The sequence below is a fragment of the Scatophagus argus genome, chromosome 18 (assembly GCF_020382885.2).
Source record: "Scatophagus argus isolate fScaArg1 chromosome 18, fScaArg1.pri, whole genome shotgun sequence".
In the NCBI taxonomy this organism is placed as follows: domain Eukaryota; kingdom Metazoa; phylum Chordata; class Actinopteri; family Scatophagidae; genus Scatophagus; species Scatophagus argus.
Window position 1 is genome coordinate 2,600,635 of NC_058510.1, and position 19,378 is coordinate 2,620,012.

Consider the following 19,378-nt stretch of genomic DNA (forward strand, 5'->3'; position numbering starts at 1 on the left):
ATTGATTACACTGAGAGGCAAACAACATAACAAATATTTGATGCATGTCTTTGAATAAAGCTCCAGCGCAGAATAAACGGGGGAGAACCAAATATAGCCTATAACAACCAAACAGTGCACACCAGGCCTGTATACATCTCAGAGGGTTTTAGCTGGAGGGGCGGCGCTGCACACTTCAAACGCGAACACATCCATTGTTGTGAGCCATTTGGCCTGCATAAGATCCTGTGCTCTGAACCAGGGAGTTTAAAGTAAGATTTTTTTTATTATACTTGAGGGAAACAATGAGTTCAGCTGCTTATTGCAAGGAGCAATCGTCAGGGGAGACTTAAACTCAATTACTGTAGCCGTTCAGAATGGGGGGGAAAAATACTAAGAGCTTAAAAAGAAAAAATAGAAAGACAAAAAAAACAAAAAAAAAACGGGCGTATCAAGCAGCGACTAAAAAAAATTAAAAGATATGAATAAAAATCGAGATGAAGCGTATCAAATATTTATTTTTTTTCTGGGCAACAAAGGACTATAATACATTGACAGGCATGGGAACTATTGCCAGCACATGTCTATACAATACAGCTAAAACCGCCTCCAATTTTGGACATTATCGGACATAACAAGATATCAGGTGGTCCCAAAAAATGTTTTTTTGAATGTCTTCCAACATTTAAAAAAGACAATATTCCATTTATTGCTTTTATGGTGCTTCAAGGAGAGAACAAGAGGTGAAACGTATTCTGATTGGCACAACACATAAAAGCTTGTATAAAAACGAAAATAGAAACACAAAAAAATGAGTTCTCCTCAGGGTCCTCACTTACACTCTGTCTCAAATTTAAAAAAACTGAATAAGGATGATATATAGAGAGAGAAATGGAAGTTTATTTCTATTAAATTTGTTCACTTGCTTCAATGTCGCCTCAACATGCTACAAGAGGGCTGAAATTGAAATATCCCAGAGAAATAAAAATACCCCAAACTTCTGTTTTTCTAAGAACCATAAAATCACATGAAGAACTAACCGAATATTCAAACCCACTAAAACAGGAGGCACCAGATAAATAAAAAAAGAAGTTTCAACAGACGCACCATATTTACAATTCCCATTAAATTACACATAAATAAATATATACATACATGAACACTGATTCCCTTATATAACCGTGAATCGTGTTGAAATTCAAAAAGTTCAAGTTGGTCGCTTGGATAGAGAGAGTGAGAGAGAGAGAGAGTCTACAACTGAAGTCATGACATGGAGCTCTGTGGAATTTCTCTTTGTTTTTCAAGTTTATTATTCACAATACTGATAAGAATTCGTCCTCTTTTAGCTTCGCTTTTCGTCACAATCGTAAAATCAGTAAAATTGAGCTTTGAGATATCGGAGGGGTCGCTGGATTTCAGTCCTTTCGTTGCAGCTCATAAAAAATAAGATGGGGGGGGTACATAAAAAGTCCTCTGGCTGAGGCAGTACACCTTTTTCCTCGCCCTGGAGCTGATCCTCTGCAGCCTTTCTTTTCTTTTCTTTTCTTTTCATTTCTTTTCTTTTCTTTTCTTTTTTTTTAATAATAACATTTCGTACGGTTCAGGTGTTGGAAGAAGAAGATTCTTGCGTCGTTTTCCCGTGAATCCAAAGTGGGATGTAAAAAGAAAACATGTAAAACCGCGCAAGATCAGGAAGTGGCACGTTTAACTTTATCAATAGTATTTATAAGGTATTTATAATATTTATATTGGATGGGTGGGGGCCGGGGCGAGGCGGAGGGGTGTGGGTCGGTGTAGAAGAAGGGCCCCGGGGTTTGGCCCCGGGGTTTGGCCCCCGGTGAAGGTGGGATGGAAACATCACTTTCTGTGCTTCTCGTCTTTGTCTCCGCCTTTAGTGCCGTTATCTGAGTGACTGTTGGGGTTGTTGTTGAGGTACATTTTGTCCATGGCCTTGATAGCCTCGGTCAGATAGTTCTGCAGGGCCGTGACGGCCGCGCACAGCGCCGGGGTCCCGAAACCGTGCGAGATTAGACTGAAGTGGGTCAAACAGCTCTGGATTCCCGGTTCAAGAATGGGCTGCGGCCGTGAGTTTCCCAGCGGCGAGCGGTCCTGGGACAGCAGGTCTGTGAACTCTTTGCAGACTTGCCTGAAACAGACAGAGGGACGAGTTAACGACCGAGTCAGAACACTGGGAATCCCATCATGAGTTTTAATGTCCCGGTAAAAATAAATCAAACTGGACTCACTGCAAAAAAATGTAAAATCAGTCAGCCCGGCAGGGGGCGGGTGTGTGTGTGTTGGGGGGGGGGGGGGCTGGGCTGTAAATTCTTAATTTGCCTAAAGCAAGTGAAAAGTGACCAACCAGTCTGAGGTGAGACCAGTTTCTCTGGGCAGACCAACTTATTCCAGTCAGGCTCACATTTGTTAGTGGAATGAAACTGTTCTCTGTCGCTCTGCTTTGTTTTCAGAAATTAGCACTTGGCTAAAGAGAATGTCCTCCAGCTACAAACAGGTGGAAATTCGTCTCTGAGCTCAGTGGCAGGATGTGTTGCTTTTATTAAAAATAACATTATAATAGAAACCAGGGATCCAAATGATCTGTCGACGTGAAAATCAAAACAGGAAATAACAACCAATAAAAACAATGCAGTCGGATAAAAACGTTTTTTTTTTTCACGGTTTCAAAAGACACCTTCATCTTCCTGTCACTTTCATCTTATTTCAGCACGCTGTGAATTTAAGTAGAATATTTTATAACGTATGGAAAATTGTACTCTCCCAGTAAAAGGTGAGTTTACTCTCCATTTCATGCTATTGGTATTTTAATAAGCCTGTAATAAGCGGTTAAAGCTGGCAGCTGTTTGATTATAGCGGCCCATCATCAATATTACATGCAGTCTGAGAGGGAACCGTCGCGTTTAGGTGACGACGAGTAAAAATAAGCAGCAGGGATGGCGGCGCTGGGTGAGAAGCAGCCATGTGTCAGTGTCACTGAAATCACCAGGTAAACGGAAGGCCCCTGAGCAGCAGAGGCAGGACATTTCACTGCACTGTGTGCATTTTCATTTTAATCCCTAAAATTACACAGAATCACGTGTTTAAATTATAAAAGTGCCGGATTGAAAATCCGTAATTAGCAGAGACGTTCGGTAGCTTTTGAAAGTACGTGGCCAAAATTAAATGTGATAAATAAAATGAATAATATTAGCCAAGCAGTCAGTGGGTTTGTGTTGACATGGAGCAAAAGATGACAACGTGTTTTATCATGACATCTGGCACAATGTGAAAAATATTCTAATAAATAATAGTATTTATTTGTACAAAAACACTTAAGAAAATATAAAAACTGTGATAAGCGTGAAAGCTGCAATTTAATATCAGTGTGTGTGTGTGTGTGTGGGAGGGGGGGGGCAAAGTGTCAACACACACACACACACACAGACACACACACACACACAGTGGCACAGGCCGGGGTGCATTTGCTTTGACACATGTGAAATGTGATAATAGCACTTACTTTGTGGCCAATAGCATGTTTTTTCTTTGGACTTGTTCGTTTGGGTCGGAATGCTGACGGTTTACATATTCAGCTACTGCCTTGGCTGGGAACTCGGTCTCGCATACATAACCAAAATCCCTGGCAAGATGTACCGCTTCGCCTGAAAGGGAAGAAGAAATAAAAAAAAAATTAAGCTGAATGTGTTTGCTTATTCAGACGCTTCCTGTTCGGACGAACACGTGATTAATCTGACGTGAGCGCAGCGTCCACCGTGTTTGTGCGCTCAGACAGCAGGATGATGGCACCTGTGCCTTCCCAACAGCACTGGTGATGATGATGCTAACAGCAACAGTAGGCCAAATAACAATAATAATAATAAAAATAAAGCAGCCGTGCGAGCTGTCAGTACGCGTCAGACTCCCTCCTTCGCGCCGTGAGAACGCTTAAATATGGAGGAGAAACAATAAGTGGATATGAAATATAGACGGAGCGTCATGCTTAACACCATGTCATTGATTACCAGTGCCTGCACGTTACTGAAAGTCCAGCAGATCACTCAGGCATGGGGAAGCAATTTTAAAGGACTACACCTAAATCTCTCTTTCTCTTTCCATGCCTCAGCTGTGAGAATTACAGGTTTCACCCTCCGTCCGGGTCTGAGCTCGCCTCTCTTGTTGGTTGACCTTTTTTTCTCTCTCTCTCTCTCTCCAAGTCTTTGGTTTTAATTTCCTGAAGCAGTTGAGTTTTTACTGCGGGGCTTCCTGCCCATAAGCCTCTGCTCCGGAAGAACGCATGCGCCAATTAGCATCAAAGCTCAAGTCCAGTAAACTCGTTTCCATAAAATGGAGCGGATCATAAACAATGACAGCACTTCAGAAAACGCAGCGTCCCTTCACTAAATAACCGGCTGCCATCCACCACCCCCACGTGCCACCACCCCCTTATTACCCAGAATCAAACATTTCTCCAGGCTCATTACAATACAGCACCAAATTTCTCCGAAGCGCAACGAACACCGCATTCGGCCCACTTCTGCAGTAATGATTAACAGGGACCAATGAACCATCGCAGGCTTTCACCTTTGGAAACGGGCTGCACACCAAATACCACCGCACTGAATAATAAGGTTCAACTCTGCAAGCAAAATAGATTTATTCGGCGTAAAAGGCATCTTTTCAGCGCACCATAATTGACTAATTTATTCTTTAATAGGCCCAAAACATATAGCTCCCAGTGGGTCAGCGCCACGCCGTTTGCATGCAGCTAAAATGTCCGGTGAAAACCAAAGCACGGGAAGCTATTAACGCAAGAATTAAGTCACCATTAAAAGCTGCCATATGCAGGCTTGTATTAATGTTTGAAACAACGCAGAGTTAATAAATCAATCGACTTCTCATCCGCGAGGTGAAACAGCTCAGCGGTGCCCAATAAACAAGCAGCACTCAATAATTAACTGGACTTCAACACAAATTCATCCAGAGCACAAAGTAGGCCAGCCGTGGACCTGCAAGTGCGCTCCTGAAAGCGAAGGCCAACGCTGCAAAGCCACCAGAATCACCAGCACCATTCAGTCTCTCTCTCTCTCTCTCCCTTCACACACACACACACACACACACACACACATCCTTCATGCTTTATTACTTGCGAGGCAAAGTCGGTCCACATTACACGGATGAGCGCATATGCTGATTTCCAACACAGAAAGAAAGAAAGAAAGAATGTAAGAGAGAGAGAGAGAGGAAAAAAACTCCCAGTTTGCAAGCACCTGATATCGCGGGAACAACAAGAGCGGGAACGTGATTTACGGCGCTTACCTTCCACCAGTGACGTCAGCAAGGTGACGTTGGCTGCCTTGCGTCTGCCCGCAGGTAGATTCAAGCCGATTTTATCCAGCTTCTCCCTTAAGGATCTTCCTCCGTTCTTAGATTTGGCCCTGCGGCAGTGAAACAAAGCAGACATTCAGATATTAAAAATATGCACGGGCTGTCAAATATTTTTTTTAATGCTTACGTCCCGTCACGTGGGGCTTTGATGACACTTTGTGCGATGCACGCGACTCACAGCACCCCCTAAACGTGTGTCAGCCGCTCGATTTTGTACTAATTAAAAGGTGATTGGGCTGAATGTGGCTGCCTCTGCCCTCCACCACATCCCTAAAACGAGCTATAAATAATACTAAAAGAGCCCAGCCTTTGCTCCGGCAGATAAATACTGTACAAAATGAATAAATAAAGCCCTACTTAATAGGCAGCACTATTACTGGCTGCGTGTCTGCAGCACTTCAGTAGACAGTTCACTGGAGACCAATGTTTTCATGTGTAATGCCTTCACTGGGCCTATAGAGCAGGGGTTGAAACAGACTAGGCCTACATTAATTTGAGAGAGAGAGAGAGAGAGATCCAGTGCACGGGAAGTTAATATGGAATTTAACAGACCCCTCCTGCTTTAAATGCAGGAGCTAGGTGTCATGGTTGGTCGATTTTAATTATTCTTGGTACAGAGGAGAGAGAGAGGGAGAGAGATGCACGCACAGAGAACGAGAGAGAGAGTGGATTGGAGTGAGAGAGTTCATACACACACTCACACACACACACACACACACACACACACACAGGTAACATGGAGAGATTTTTTTCCAGTCAGACTCACCTCCTCAGCACCCCGCCCAGCAGAGAGGCGTTGAGGCACTCGGGCGGCGAGAGGCGTCTCTGCACCTCCGCCACCGTGACCTTGTACTTTGATGTGGAGCTGAGGAGGGACAGGCGACCCGGAACCGAGCAGAACACCTCGTTGGGGTTTACCACCCCTCCGAAAAGACCGTCTTTATTTACGGGGATGGCGGAGATGTTGTTGTTCTTGGATAAAGACACTGGACCTAGCATGGGAGAAGGAGAGTGGGAGAGGGAGGGAGGGAGAGGGGAAGGGGAGGGGGAGGATGGAGAGAAGGAGGGAGGTGCAGGGGGGAGACAGAGAGAGAGAGACCGTGCTCAGTGAATTTCATGCAATGCAGAGCCTTAACTAAATGAGAAGGGGGGATTTAGGCCCCGGATTTAAAGTTTAGTAGCACATGTGTACACTTTCAGCAACAAGGACATGCAAAGAAAAGCCACTCATGGAGGCCAATAATAATAATAATAATAATAATAATAATGTTTGTGTGTGCTTATTAAATCAGAAACATCCGGGCATTTTGGCGCAATTATCATCTGTTCTTTATCTGAAAACATCGGACAACATTTCTCTTTCCGCAGATCACAGCAGCAGAGGGGATCTCCAGTATCTGAGCGCTCTAACAGAGTATTTCCAGCCCTCCACACCGTGTGTGGACTCTGCACAAAGCAGCCACACCAAACGAGCGGTTTGGTAAAGGCTACCTATTCTGACATATCCTCGGTATCCAGCAAACACCGTCGCCCGGGTGTGATTTCACACCGAGGGGGGAGGCTCAGCACTGCTGGGCTTTCCACCGTTTTGGTGTGCAGTAACCGGAGACAAAGGGGACTGTGCGCCTTTGGATAGATCACTTGTGACATTAATGGCTCAGGGGAGCCTAATAGAGACAATAGGAGTTAAACGAACTCTTGAGATTACTAATATAAGAAGCCAATTATCATGTTGATACGCAGATAGACAGACTCAAAAAAGAAAGAAAGGGAAAAAAAGACAGAAAAGGAAGGAGAGAAAATTCGTTCCATGTCTTATCAAGTGAGCTCTAATTTGACCTGACAAAACGCTTTCAAACCTGACCGTGCAAGGCCTCATAGCAACATAAATCAGCCTGATCTCCTCACAGCAAATACCCCAAAACATTATTAACCAAGAGTCCAAAACCCAGTCGGTGATTTCTGCCGAGTGCGGAGTCCCTCTCCCAGTGACAGACTATCATCCTGCACACACCAGGCCTGAGCTCCAACTTCCATTTTAAATTTGACCATGCAGTGTGATTGCAGCTAATGGCTTTCACCACTGAAGTGCTGTAAGATCGTCTGTAGTCCCGCATCTTTGACCATCAACACCACGGGCCTACAAAGCCCACCAGCTCCACTCATCTCCCCGCTGCCCTGAAACGCTGACAGTAAATTCCATCAGCGAGAGAAAAGGTGCAGCCAGTTTGATGCACTTAGAAACCATGTAATGAAAAATAGGCTACCGCGTATTAGGATCAGTCAGGCATTACCGCATTGCATCGGGTTCTCTGGAGCAGAATGGTGTGTGTGTGTGCGTGTGTGTGTGTGTGCAGCTTGCAGAAACATGCATGATATCTCGGAGGAAATTGCTTACCTTTTTTAATTACAGTCTGGTCGGGAATGTGAACTCCTTGATCGTCAACAGGCTGTGACACAAATGCAGAAAAAGAAAAAAAAGAGAAAGAGAAAATGGTCAATTTTAGCACAAAGGCACAAAAATAGCAGCCCTCAGTCTGTGTGAGTGAATGCAGCTCGGGATGCTGTGCACGAACAAAGCCTGACACAATTAGCCACAATCAGCCAACGCGGAGGCTCTCGAGGCCCATACCTGTTATTGTTGTCCATGGGTGATTTTTTTCCCTTTCCAGCGGGTTACACCAGATCACAAACTCAGACTTAAATAACGAAGCTGCGTCGCCCCATAATCCTGACCTAATTTCGCCCTCAGATTGGCTCTACTCGCAAGGAAACTTCTAATCTAGATTGGATAGTAATTACGGCAGCGCAGCCTATTAAAGGCCTATGAACTAATTAGAGGATTATTGGTGTTTGTTTCTGATTAAAAACTGGGAGGAATACTCCAAATAAGAATGAGGGTTATTGACAATTTTAGCGCTCATTTATCATGCATGTTTAGTGGATAATCGTGGCTGTTACCCAAAGCAAATCCAAACTCAGCTGTGCTGTTAGTGTGCGCGCAGTGCGGCGCGTTACAGCGACGAGCTCCGCGTTGCCCCTCACACTGAGGAATCAACCCAAGTCAGAGCACACTGAGAAAAGCTGCTGGACATCAAGGAGCTTCCTTCTTTTTTATTTTTCTCCATTTCATTTAATTCGGTTGAAGTCTCGGACAAAAACACACATTTGCTTTGTCAAATTTAAAGTATATTTTATAAACGGAATTAAAGGCGTATAATTGTGCTGTTTTATCTAAAATATTCTGAGAACATTTTCTTCATGTTATTTTTACGGGCAGTAATAAAAATAAAAAGCTTTTAATAGACAAACTATTTTATCGCGTGTCATTTGTTTAACTGTAGCAAAAATAAAAACACTCACACTAATACTTTAATAATATTAAAACGATAAGTTTAGCAATTATGACACGCAAAGTGTTTGAGCAGGTGTTAATAATCATTCTGTTAAAATAAAAAAACATCACCTTTACCTTTATTAGGGTTGATGATTATAAATTATCGTAATTTTGAACAACAATGCCTACAATTAATAATGACAGAAATATTAGCCTTTAAAGCCCCCTTTTCTAATATTATTATTATTTTAACACAGCAAGTCCACGAAACGAGAGGCGCAGGTAAATGCGGCTCACCTGAACGTCTTCTAAAGAGTGAGGTATTCCATGGATAGGGATAGAGTCCGACAGTCCCGTGTCGATGCCGTGGCCGGACGGTAGAAGCACTTCCCTGCGGTACTCCCGGCACAGCTGGTGGGGCAGGCTGCGGTGCTGGTGCAGCAGGCCGCTCTCCTGACCCTGCCTCTGGCCCGGCCAGCCCGGGTGCTGCGGCTGCGGCTGGGCGTGCAGGGAGTTCAGGGAGTACGGGTCGTTGACGTGCGAGTAAGGGTCCTGAGACTGCGGGTAGATGGGCTGGTAGGGCGGGGGGAAGTACGGGGGCTGGAAGTCCGAGTTCGGTGTGTGGGAGAGCGGAGGGGCGCTCGTGTAGGGACTCTGGCCCACGCCGCCCAGCTGAGGTAGCCTGGCTGTCCCGTTGCTGGTGCCGTCGTGACGGTCCTGGCGGGGAAGGACAGAAAGAAACGTTTTAGCCTCAGTACATTTTAAACGTGGACAACCTGAAACTAACGCGTCTTTGTTTTAACCGCAGGATGTTGAAACGGGGCCTGAGTGGATGACAGGAATTAGATCAAGTGCGGAATCTTTAGTAAATTAAAATCATTTGTAGGCTACTGATTCATTTTAAACAACAAAGACAACAATTCAACACACCAAGTGCTCGTCCGCAAAGTTTTAGAAAAAAAATAATGTGATTATAATTTGCCTGAAGTAAATAATAAAATTAAACATCGAAATTCCGGACGTGGAAAATGTCCTGAAAATAAACAACAGAACCACGCATTATTTCAGCACTTTTTCAGTTTTTCAGCATGCAACACTCACACAACACATTATTCAACCCAGGAAAGAAAAGATATTACAGCCTGACAAAATGTGATGCGCAAACAAACTGGAAGAATCTGACACGCTGAGGCTCCAGCAACTTACCATCGCGGAAAAACTGTGCACTAACATCTAAAAGGATTTGAGGTGCGACTCAAGAAAAGAATAATCAGTTAAGAAAAAAAACCACTTCGGGTGCTGGAGGGGCGAGCACAGGGAATCAACCAGCAAAACAAAACAAAACAAACAAAAAGGAAAAAAAAAAGATGTGAGCCCTCCGAAAAGACTCCTGCACGATCACGATGGCCCCGACGATCAGATATGTGCCACAGCAGCAGGACGATAATCCATCAGAAATAAACGGTTAGATCCCCGCTGCCCTTCATTTGGGTCTAAAAACGCAGATGTTCGACGGTGCTGGCGGATTTGGGTCGAAAAGTTTCTCTTGGTGTGAGCCCTCTTTTCTCCCTGCTCTCCTGGCTTCTATCACAGTGCTGCTGTCCCCTCGCTTGAGCTCATATTAGCAAAAGAGCCGCTTCTTCGTCTTCCTCTTGGACTCCTAATAGAACGCATTCATGACTATTAATATTACAGGAATACTTAATAATAAGGAAAGAATGGTCGGAAATCGGGCGTGAAGCGGAGGACGCAACTCAAGGCAGGAGTCTGCGCTTAAATGACGTCCATTGAAAGGAGGAATCAGTATATCTAATCAGAGATGGGGAGAGAGAGGGAGGGAGGGAGAGAGAGAGAGAGAGAGAGAGAGAGAGACGGAGTGAGAGACTGTGGAGGGAGTGGAGAGAGAGAGAGACAAAAAGACGGACATTCACTCCCGTCTGACGAATCAGAGAGAGAGGGAGGAGGGCGGGGGGGCATTTTAAAAGGGTCCCAGGGCCGGAGCGCAAAAGTGAAAGAAAGACATAGGAATGGAGGGAGGTGGACCTCAAACAGGGGAAGCAGAGGAAGACGAAGCCATGGAAGGAAACAATGTGCACCTCTGATTTGGGTGAAAATCCAGCAGACGACGCTACACCGAGCGGCTCGTTTCTACCACTCGTCCCTTTGTTTTCCACCTCAGACTCCGACAGCGAGCTGTCCTCCATGGGTCTCCTGTCCCTCCTCTGTCTCCGCCGAATTAATCCACCGGTTCTTCCTCGATTCCAAACCCAGAGTCACACCGGCTAACTTTTAACTTTGACCCGGAAAGACGGAGGAAAGAAAAATAAATTCCCAAAGTCTATGATAGGGCCGCTCGGATCCGGCGCTCTGACCAACTTTTACGCGCGGCTAAAAGAGCTCCACTCCCCTTCCTGCTTAAATTAAAAACAAAACAAAAAACAAGACGAAACAACGGGCTGTGGCCGGATTTCGATTGAGGGTTTTATTAATTTTTTGTGCCACCAGCGGGAAAACATTTGCCCGTAGATGAAAACAATGAGCACAACATGAACACGGAGGCGCCCAGCTTTTGTGTTCCTGTTCGCGGCCGTCCCTGTCTTCTCAGGACGCGGGCGAAAAACACGTCCGACTGGCTTCTCCACTCCTGAACAAGTCCCTGATATTATTGCCAAACTTTGTCTTAGCCCATAACAACAACCACTCAGTGTATGCACTGCACACACACACATGCACACAAGCGCAATTTCAGCGGCTCAAACTGCAGAAGAATTAAAACTGAAGGATAAATGTCCTTTAAGCAGTGGCTAAAGCAGGCTCATCTGCCTATTTAGTTAAATATTTATTTTTAATTAAATTAATGCTAAGTGTATATTATTATTACAGTGTTTCCACAAGTCATTTAATATTTGAACATAAATTTTAAGACGAGTTGAACGACAAAAATAAATTACTCATTCATCCATCTGACATTTTAATATATTTTAACAAATACATATTTAAATGCAGCTGTTATTACCATAATGACAATTGATAGCGATAATAATAATACAGATAATAAAGTAAAATAATTATTGCAACTATTGTCATAATTATAATTATTATCTTTTCTTTTTGCTCTCCACAAATACTTTAAAAAGGAAGCAGTGAAATTAATGAGAGACACGCATCTGCTCATGCTGCACTGGAATTAAATGTGTTCACTAACAATTGTCAAAAGGAGACATATTTGGATCAAAACAATACACCAAATCCCTAAAATAAATAATCCAAGAAGATGTCCTCAAAAATTAAATTAAATGAGAGAAATTAAACAGGAGCCCCTTACCTCGCAGTCTTCATATTTAATGTTATCAGTTAATTTCCAAAGCATTTTCATGGGTTGCTGAGGTGGATATTGAGTGTGGGTATCGCCTGAGCCTTGTTTTCACTCAGTGAATTGTGCTCCCCGCTCAGAAAAACTACTTTTATTGAAGCTGTGGGCTGCTGTCTGTCTTGCGCTCTGAGGTCTCCCTCTAATGGTGGAAGTGAAGGGCTGGAGCAGCTCTGTAATAACACTGGCACAGGGCCTCATTAGCATATCAACAGCCGTTTGATTCCCCCCATCTGCTCACACACAACACCAATGGACAGCGCACAGGTAAAAACTAAAGCAGCAAGACGCTACACATGCTTAATATTTCTGCTCTTCAGCGAGGTGTGTGTGTGTGTGTGTTTTGGGGGGGTATAGTCATGCATGGGGACCTGCATGCACCTGGGACGGTTTCTAGTATGTATATATCTCTTTTTTTAATGTCTTTCCGATGCTGGAGAAAACCTCAGCAGACTCCAGGATTGTTATTTTACTCGTTAAGTTTAAGGTAGAAAAGGAGCAGATGTTTTTGCTGTGAAATAACTTTTTCTCTCGACAAATTAACCCTGTGCTGACACGAGCCGAGTGTCTTAGTGATTGCTTTTGCAGGACTTGATGAGAAAACAGCAGGCCCATGCAAATACAAGCCTGTCACACATACTTTGTTGCCACTTTTGATTTTTTTAAAACTCCCAAACTGTTATTTTAATCCCATTGGGAGTGGAGACCTTGAGAGGCCATTCTTTAAATGTTATGTTAAAAAGATGCCTACCTGTAAGGGCGCAGGGGTTTTGGACGGGGGAATGTAAATAATTAACACAACAACATGGCCTTGTTTCATGTGAATGAGCGGCTGGGGGAGCCCGGCTCTGCCCTGTCGCCGGCCGAGCCTTCACCTCAGCAGGTCGTGGGTCAGCAGACAGGTCGCCAGATCTTTAAGGCGTTGGCCCCTCTCGCTTTAAACCCCGGATTACCATTTTTGGTGGAGTGCCTTGTTATTAATGAGAAAAGGGGCGATGAAACTGTCTGACAATGACAGCTATGCATGCCGGTGTCTTTCTGGAGATGTGGCCTGCTTGTCCGCGCTGGCAGCGAGAGAAACTCAAGTGTTCGTTTCAGCAAAGATCGTCTATGAAATCCTCCGCACCTTACAAAACAGGGCCCGGTTTCTGAGTGAAGCCCAGACCATCTGGAGAGCGAGACTGTCCAGAAAGTCTATTATGGGGTATTTGTAACTCCTAGGTTTAAAACCGAATTTGGAAAAGATCTGAGTATATTCGACATACATGTAGGAAAAGTTAAATTCCACGTCAAAGACGCCTGGCGGTATTTGTCAGGATGTTATATCGCCTCGTGTCTAATTTATGATGAAACGTTTCAGACACAACATACGGCACCATGCGATCGATGTCCTCAGGTTTTCATATCAAAACAACAAGGAGCACAGTTTGACGCGTAAGGATACAGAGACTTTCTCCTCTTTGTGTGATCTGCTGACGGATTAAAGCCTCTTGATTATACAGGAGTTATTGTTCCACCTCCAGTTTTTACCAAACATCCTAAGGTGTCTGTGCAGCCTCATCCCCACAACAAGTCGACACTTTTGACAGTTTTCAAAGATTTTTACGGCCGTTTCTTTGTCTTAAAGTCAGCAGCACGTACCTGCCATTCCTCCATTTTGCCCATAATTGACATTCTTTGTCTTCTGCCGCCTTTGGTGGTTTTCCTTTTGGTCGATCCGGTTCCGTGTCTATCTCATTGAGCCTTCGGTCCCAAAGTAAACCTTTTACTTTTTACCTGGACCGGATCGCCTCACCTGGCCATAAAAACGGTGCGGGGCCACCTGGTGACGCATGCGCACTGCTGCGGGTGTGGACCAGAAAGGAGGCACTACCTGGGAAAAAGTGAAACAGGCTGTGCGCGCTGGAAGGCCCGAGCTGTCATACTTCGGTGTCTAAACTACCTTTCTTAAAAAGCAATAATGATAACAAAAAATCCTCATGTTATACAACCTCAGCTGGCATTAATGAAAGAATAAAAAATCCAACTTTAATTAAATTTGCAGGATCGTGTTCTTGCAAGCTTTTACTAAAAAAATAAATCAATTCACCATATCGTGTGGAGTTTCTGTGCATGCGCCGAATTTACATCAAGAATGAATTTTAGTAAAAACTGACAAAAGTGTTTTGTGCACATTAAAACCACCCAACCAGTGATGTGGCTTTACTCCCACTTTAAATCCTGACTTTCAAGAAATAGTTAAGAAAAAATGACTTGGAGAAAATACTAAAACAGTCAGAAAATTAAAGTGCATAAAAGAAAAAAAGAAAAAGTTAATAATATGTTTGTCATAAAAAAACATATCTGTTAGTCCTGTGGGTCAGTTAACCTTTTCATCTTTTCCTCCACTGCTTTGTCTGAGAAAACATGAATTTTCACTGCTAATGAAACTGTGTCAAGTTAAAAACTTGAAGGTTAACCGCCAACATCATTACTTTACTTCTACACACAAAAGCTACTCTGCTATTGTGAGGCTCATTATTTATTTATCCACTGTTTATTTCTAATACATACTTATGTAGACCCCTCCGGCCAAGAGTGAATGAGCTCCTCTGCCCGACACACACACACACACACACACACACACACACACGGCAGAGCAACACGTGCACTCACATAGGTGATAATGGTCACAGCTTTAGCTAAAAAGCCAATTCTCTCCTCTTTCAAGTTTCTTAACATACACACCCACCCACCCACACACACACACACACACACACTCTTACAGGCTACAAACGGGACGCACAGGTTTGTGGTGCAGACAGCTGGACGGTTTTCTCACACATCAAACACCTCACATTAAACATATTTAATGCATGCACTGAGAATATTTGGCAACTACGGAAAAGTCCTCTTCATTTTGCATTTCCCCAATAAATCATTTATAAGTGTGTGTTTGTGTGTGTGTGTGTGCGCGCGCGCATGTGTGTGTGTGTGTTTTAAATGGGATAATTCCACATAGAATCTATAGATTTTTTTCGGGTGTTAATATTTAAAACAATCCTTCATGTTTCACTTCAAAGGGGCGCACATTTTAACTGCACACACACACACACAATACCTGCAGCTATGCAGACCACTGGACAAAAGAGCGGGAGCTGGAGAGGAGAGGAGGGGGGATCACAAATATTGTTTGGGGCTCTGCTGCACTTAGGGAGGAGTACGTTTTAAAGCAGAGCTGTCTGAGCGTGGGTTACTCTCAGACAAGAGCGGGGTCCCTTTTGAATATCCAGCCTGTTTGTCTAGGGCTTGGTTTCAACCACTTCCACCACAGCAGCGGGCCTCCGGCAACGTTCAGCTTCCTAAAACTGCGATCTGGGCTTAATAGGCGTCGGCAACGGCTGCACCTCAGGCGCTTTGTGCAGCCATTCAAACAATTATACCAAATAATAATAATAATAATAATTTTTCTTATATTTGATCTGTTGTATTATTTTGGATTGCTGGTAGTGTTGTGTGTTTATGCGTGTGTGTGCATTTGTGCTACTGCTTACTGCGTGTCTTATTCAAAAATTGAAAACTGCTGAGACACAAACAGACCTTCGTGCGTAATTTACGCGCCCTTGTCCTTGCCAGAAATGTTGTGAAACACTTTCCTCGTTGTTTTGTAATATTGATCGGTGGGGAGACTAATTCCTTTGGTCCAAAGTTATGGAGAAGTTGAATAACCATCTTCTGCCTGGTTTTATTCGCAACAAAGATTTTTTTGGCTCGCACACTCGCACCAGCTGGACGCGCCTGTCTGCAGAAGACGGTAACTGTCCCGGCACTCAGGGTGCAGAAGCTCCATGTGGCTCCGTGATATTTATGACGTTGGTGTCTGTTGACTGAGAGGGTTTCAGGCCCTCTGCATGAAACTCTGCTCTCCGAGGAAGATAGTTTGTGTTCTAGCGCCACCTTGCTTCAGGAGAAGGACGGGGACGCGCCGCCGGTGGATTTAAAACAATACTGCAGGTAATTGAAACCAAATGAGAATGTGCGCGCAGTGAGCCTTCCAGTAAGTGAAACTGCCAAACTGATGCCAGTCAAGAAGAAGCAGGTGGTCAAAAGGAACATGCGGAACTTGGTGAAATATGAAATGTGGCCACGAGGCAAAATTCAGCCAAACGTCAGCTTTGTTTATCACCTGACCATAACTTAAACAGACGCCGTTTTAAGCCCTCGTTTAGACCTTAATCCAGCCGTCCTCCATGAACTTTAACCGCACTTCCAAGACCAAACCTGCCCACCTTTGTTGTAATCACCCAACAGGACTCCAATACAGGTGATGTGTGTGTGTGTGTGTGTGTTTGGTCCTGCTTCTGCTTTTCTGAATGTAACGCAAAATATATTTAGAATACTATTGATATTTTTTTAATCAAGTCCGGTTAAGGCTTCGGGGTCGTTGGGGTATGCTTTAACCACAGCCTAATCTAATCCTGTGGCGCCATCTCGTGGTCGTAAAAATAAAAAAATGATGCTGGAGGCCCTCATTAAATTGGAGCCTGCTGTTACGTGGTGAATATTAACAGATTAGGATGACGACGACTTTTTGTTAACAGGTTTCATTCTCCCTACTGCCTGTTCCTGCCTTATAGTCTAGAAATAAAACATTTTTATGAAGATATGAAGACATCAGACAACAAAAGTCGTCATAGAGGACATTACTGAGACCACTTTGGTCTACTGGCTAATGCACATCAGTGTGGAAACAGATGGGGAAGCTTTGCTCAAGGGCTTCTAATCACTCTTATGACGTGGCAGTGACAAGAAAGTGCAATTATCATGCCAAACGTGTTAATTAATCATTAGTACACACAGGATAAATATTGTTTCAAATTGCTCCTGTTGTTTCCTGACACAGAATTATGTAGCATACGTATACATATATTCATTTATTTTATAAACATAAGTAATGAGATGTGCCAATTTTTAAAAAATAATATAGATCGTATAATGTATAAATAACTATCTATCTATCTATTTATCTATCTAATCCTGCATCTCTTGAACGCAGCACGTCGCTACCAGCCACTGGGGCCTACATTTCCCATCGGGCACTGTGCTGCGTGTTATGTGCGTCAATAATTTGTGCTCGGTGGGAAACAAGCTGCGTTCCGCTGGTGCTGGCTACAGAGGACAAACGGAGGGAACAAGGTTGTGTGTAAGCATATTTTGCTTTTCACGTATTCACGTTTGACTCTCGTAGACGTTTAAAGCTCGAGTTCTTATCCAAACATTGGCGTTTATTTCTCGGAGCGGTGGCTTCTGTAAGATCTCCCGCCTTTGTGCTGTAACAACACGGATGCTAAGCTCATGCTACAGCTCTGAACATCAGGTAGCCTTATCTAATAATCCAGACACACACACACACACACACACACACACACACCCCTCAGTGAGGCCGCAGTGTTAACGACATTTGGTGAAAAACAGACGAGCCCTTCTGGGTGGCGGCGGGAAGATTTATCGGATGTTAAAATGTTCCTGTGTCTTCTGTTGTCTCACATAGTTTTCTACAACAGCTCTGCGCCGCTGGACTCGGGCACTCCTTTAGATATTATTGCACTAGTAAGTAGCATATGGTTGACAACAGGAGGCTGAATTGAAAACACACACACACACACACACACACGCTGAGTTTGTTCGCTCCCTGACCCTGACAGGTGTCCAGCATGTCTGTGGACTGGGTCGGGTACGGATACGCAGCTCTTGTCGCATCCGGCGGCGTCATCGGTTATGTGAAAGCAGGTGAGTGTGGTGTCAGGTATGAACGAGGTGGGACGTTACGCTTCGTAAAATCAAATGATTTGGAGATGCTAGTGATGTTGCTGAGGCGTTTGCTTGCTTGTTTGTTCACTTTAAAAAACAATCAAACATTACTTTGGCCCATTACTTTTATAAATCTTAAGTAAGTAGAAGTAATATGAAGGACTTGGCCTTGAGGCACTGGTCTCTTCGGTCCTGTGGACGTCAGGTGCAGGTGTTGACCTGCTGTGTGCTCTGTCTTTCAGGCAGCGTCCCCTCCCTTGCTGCTGGACTTCTCTTCGGTGGCCTCGCAGGTTTTGGTGCTTACCAGGTCTCCAATGACCCCAGTAATGTCTGGGTGTCCCTCGGTGGGTTTACTGAGTTGTAAACTGTGTTGGCATGGAGATAATCTGAGCAGCGTTCCCACGCTTTGTTAAACATCAAACTCACTTTTCAAAGACACTGAGAACCAGAAGACAAACAGTTAAAAAAGAAAGAGAGAATTGAATATGTGAGCAAACCCGCCTTTGTCTTTGGTGAGCCGCGAGTCTTTGAGTTTACATTTTTGCAGGCATAGCTTAAGGTTCTTGTAATGTTAACTTTCTCACTTGTATGGCGCAAGCAGCATCGTTTGACTTAAATTAGTCTTGCGTGCAGGAAAACAATGACAAACATGCAGACAAAACCCTGTATTAGGATATCAAAAGAACTTCTATGTATGGAATATATAAATTCAAGCACTTTCAATGACCCATAATCTATTTGAAAAGCTTTCAAGCCCTGGATTTTTTTTTTCCATCTCAATTTTGCAAACTGTCAAGGACTTCAGTGACCCACAGGTAAAGAGTAAAGCGTCTCTGAATAAGAAGAGTAAACGTGTATCTGTGGTGAACTTTTCCTCCCACATGATGTCTTCCAGCTACATCAGGAGCTCTGACTGGCCTCATGGGAAAGAGGTTCTACGCATCCAGGAAGTTCATGCCAGCTGGCCTGATGGCTGGAGCGAGGTATCCTCCTTCATATGACTAATCTGATTCTCCACACATGAACACAGACTCGGATAGCACTTAACGGGATGTGGTTTTTACCCCTATGGAAGCAGATGTACTCGTTTTCTTAGCGCTCACAGGGACTAAGTCTAACTCATGATGAACTTGGTAGTTATTCTAATCATTGGTGCCACACTGAGCAGCTTGAGAAATGCGTCTGTGACGAGATCAAGTCAAGAGCAGGGATGCGCTCTGAAGCAGGACATTGTCCCTTACGGTTTGCTGTCTGTGCTGCTGTGCTGTGTGCTGTGTGCTGTGTGCGTGGCGTCTAACGTTATCATCTCGTTCCAGTCTGCTGATGGTGGGAAAGCTTGGCATGGCATTGCTCCAGAAACCCCACGAGTCCTAACGGAGTGAAGATTTCCATGTGTGCACCATCTCCAGTTTCAGGAGCATCCTGTCAGTGTTTGGCATTTACAGCTAATGTCATTTTGTAAAGGAAAGAAAAAAAAGTATATATTTGTGGATAAAATACAGAATAGAAATGGGTTTTCT

The 19,378-nt window shown here is 44.0% G+C and overlaps 2 protein-coding genes across 9 annotated transcripts; one reads left to right on the plus strand and one right to left on the minus strand.

Annotated features, from left to right (window-relative positions):
* Nucleotides 1–477: 477 nt before the first annotated feature.
* On the minus strand, nucleotides 478–14,099 carry tfap2a (transcription factor AP-2 alpha). Of its 4 annotated transcripts, none has more exons than XM_046371872.1 (7): nucleotides 13,710–14,099; nucleotides 8,996–9,415; nucleotides 7,760–7,811; nucleotides 6,128–6,353; nucleotides 5,293–5,411; nucleotides 3,497–3,638; nucleotides 478–2,125 (listed from the first exon to the last, which is right to left on the minus strand). In XM_046371872.1, the coding sequence occupies exons 1-7, from the start codon at nucleotides 13,740–13,742 to the stop codon at nucleotides 1,837–1,839; spliced, it is 1,281 nt and encodes a 426-aa protein (XP_046227828.1). In that variant the 5' UTR covers nucleotides 13,743–14,099; the 3' UTR covers nucleotides 478–1,836. The 4 variants fall into 4 exon arrangements, with proteins under 4 accessions (XP_046227828.1, XP_046227827.1, XP_046227826.1 ...); XM_046371871.1 differs by lacking the exon at nucleotides 13,710–14,099 and adding an exon at nucleotides 12,024–12,499; XM_046371870.1 differs by lacking the exon at nucleotides 13,710–14,099 and adding an exon at nucleotides 10,795–11,270.
* A 3,051-nt stretch (nucleotides 14,100–17,150) lies between these two features.
* tmem14ca (transmembrane protein 14Ca) lies at nucleotides 17,151–19,359 on the plus strand. 5 transcript variants are annotated; one of them, XM_046371705.1, is made up of 7 exons: nucleotides 17,190–17,250; nucleotides 17,346–17,424; nucleotides 17,599–17,657; nucleotides 17,753–17,837; nucleotides 18,101–18,202; nucleotides 18,754–18,841; nucleotides 19,175–19,359. In XM_046371705.1, the coding sequence occupies exons 4-7, from the start codon at nucleotides 17,762–17,764 to the stop codon at nucleotides 19,230–19,232; spliced, it is 324 nt and encodes a 107-aa protein (XP_046227661.1). In that variant the 5' UTR covers nucleotides 17,190–17,250; nucleotides 17,346–17,424; nucleotides 17,599–17,657; nucleotides 17,753–17,761; the 3' UTR covers nucleotides 19,233–19,359. The 5 variants fall into 5 exon arrangements, with proteins under 5 accessions (XP_046227659.1, XP_046227662.1, XP_046227660.1 ...); XM_046371703.1 differs by lacking the exon at nucleotides 17,346–17,424 and having other exon boundaries at nucleotides 17,151–17,250; XM_046371706.1 differs by lacking the exon at nucleotides 17,346–17,424 and having other exon boundaries at nucleotides 17,156–17,243.
* The last annotated feature ends 19 nt before the right edge of the window (nucleotides 19,360–19,378 follow it).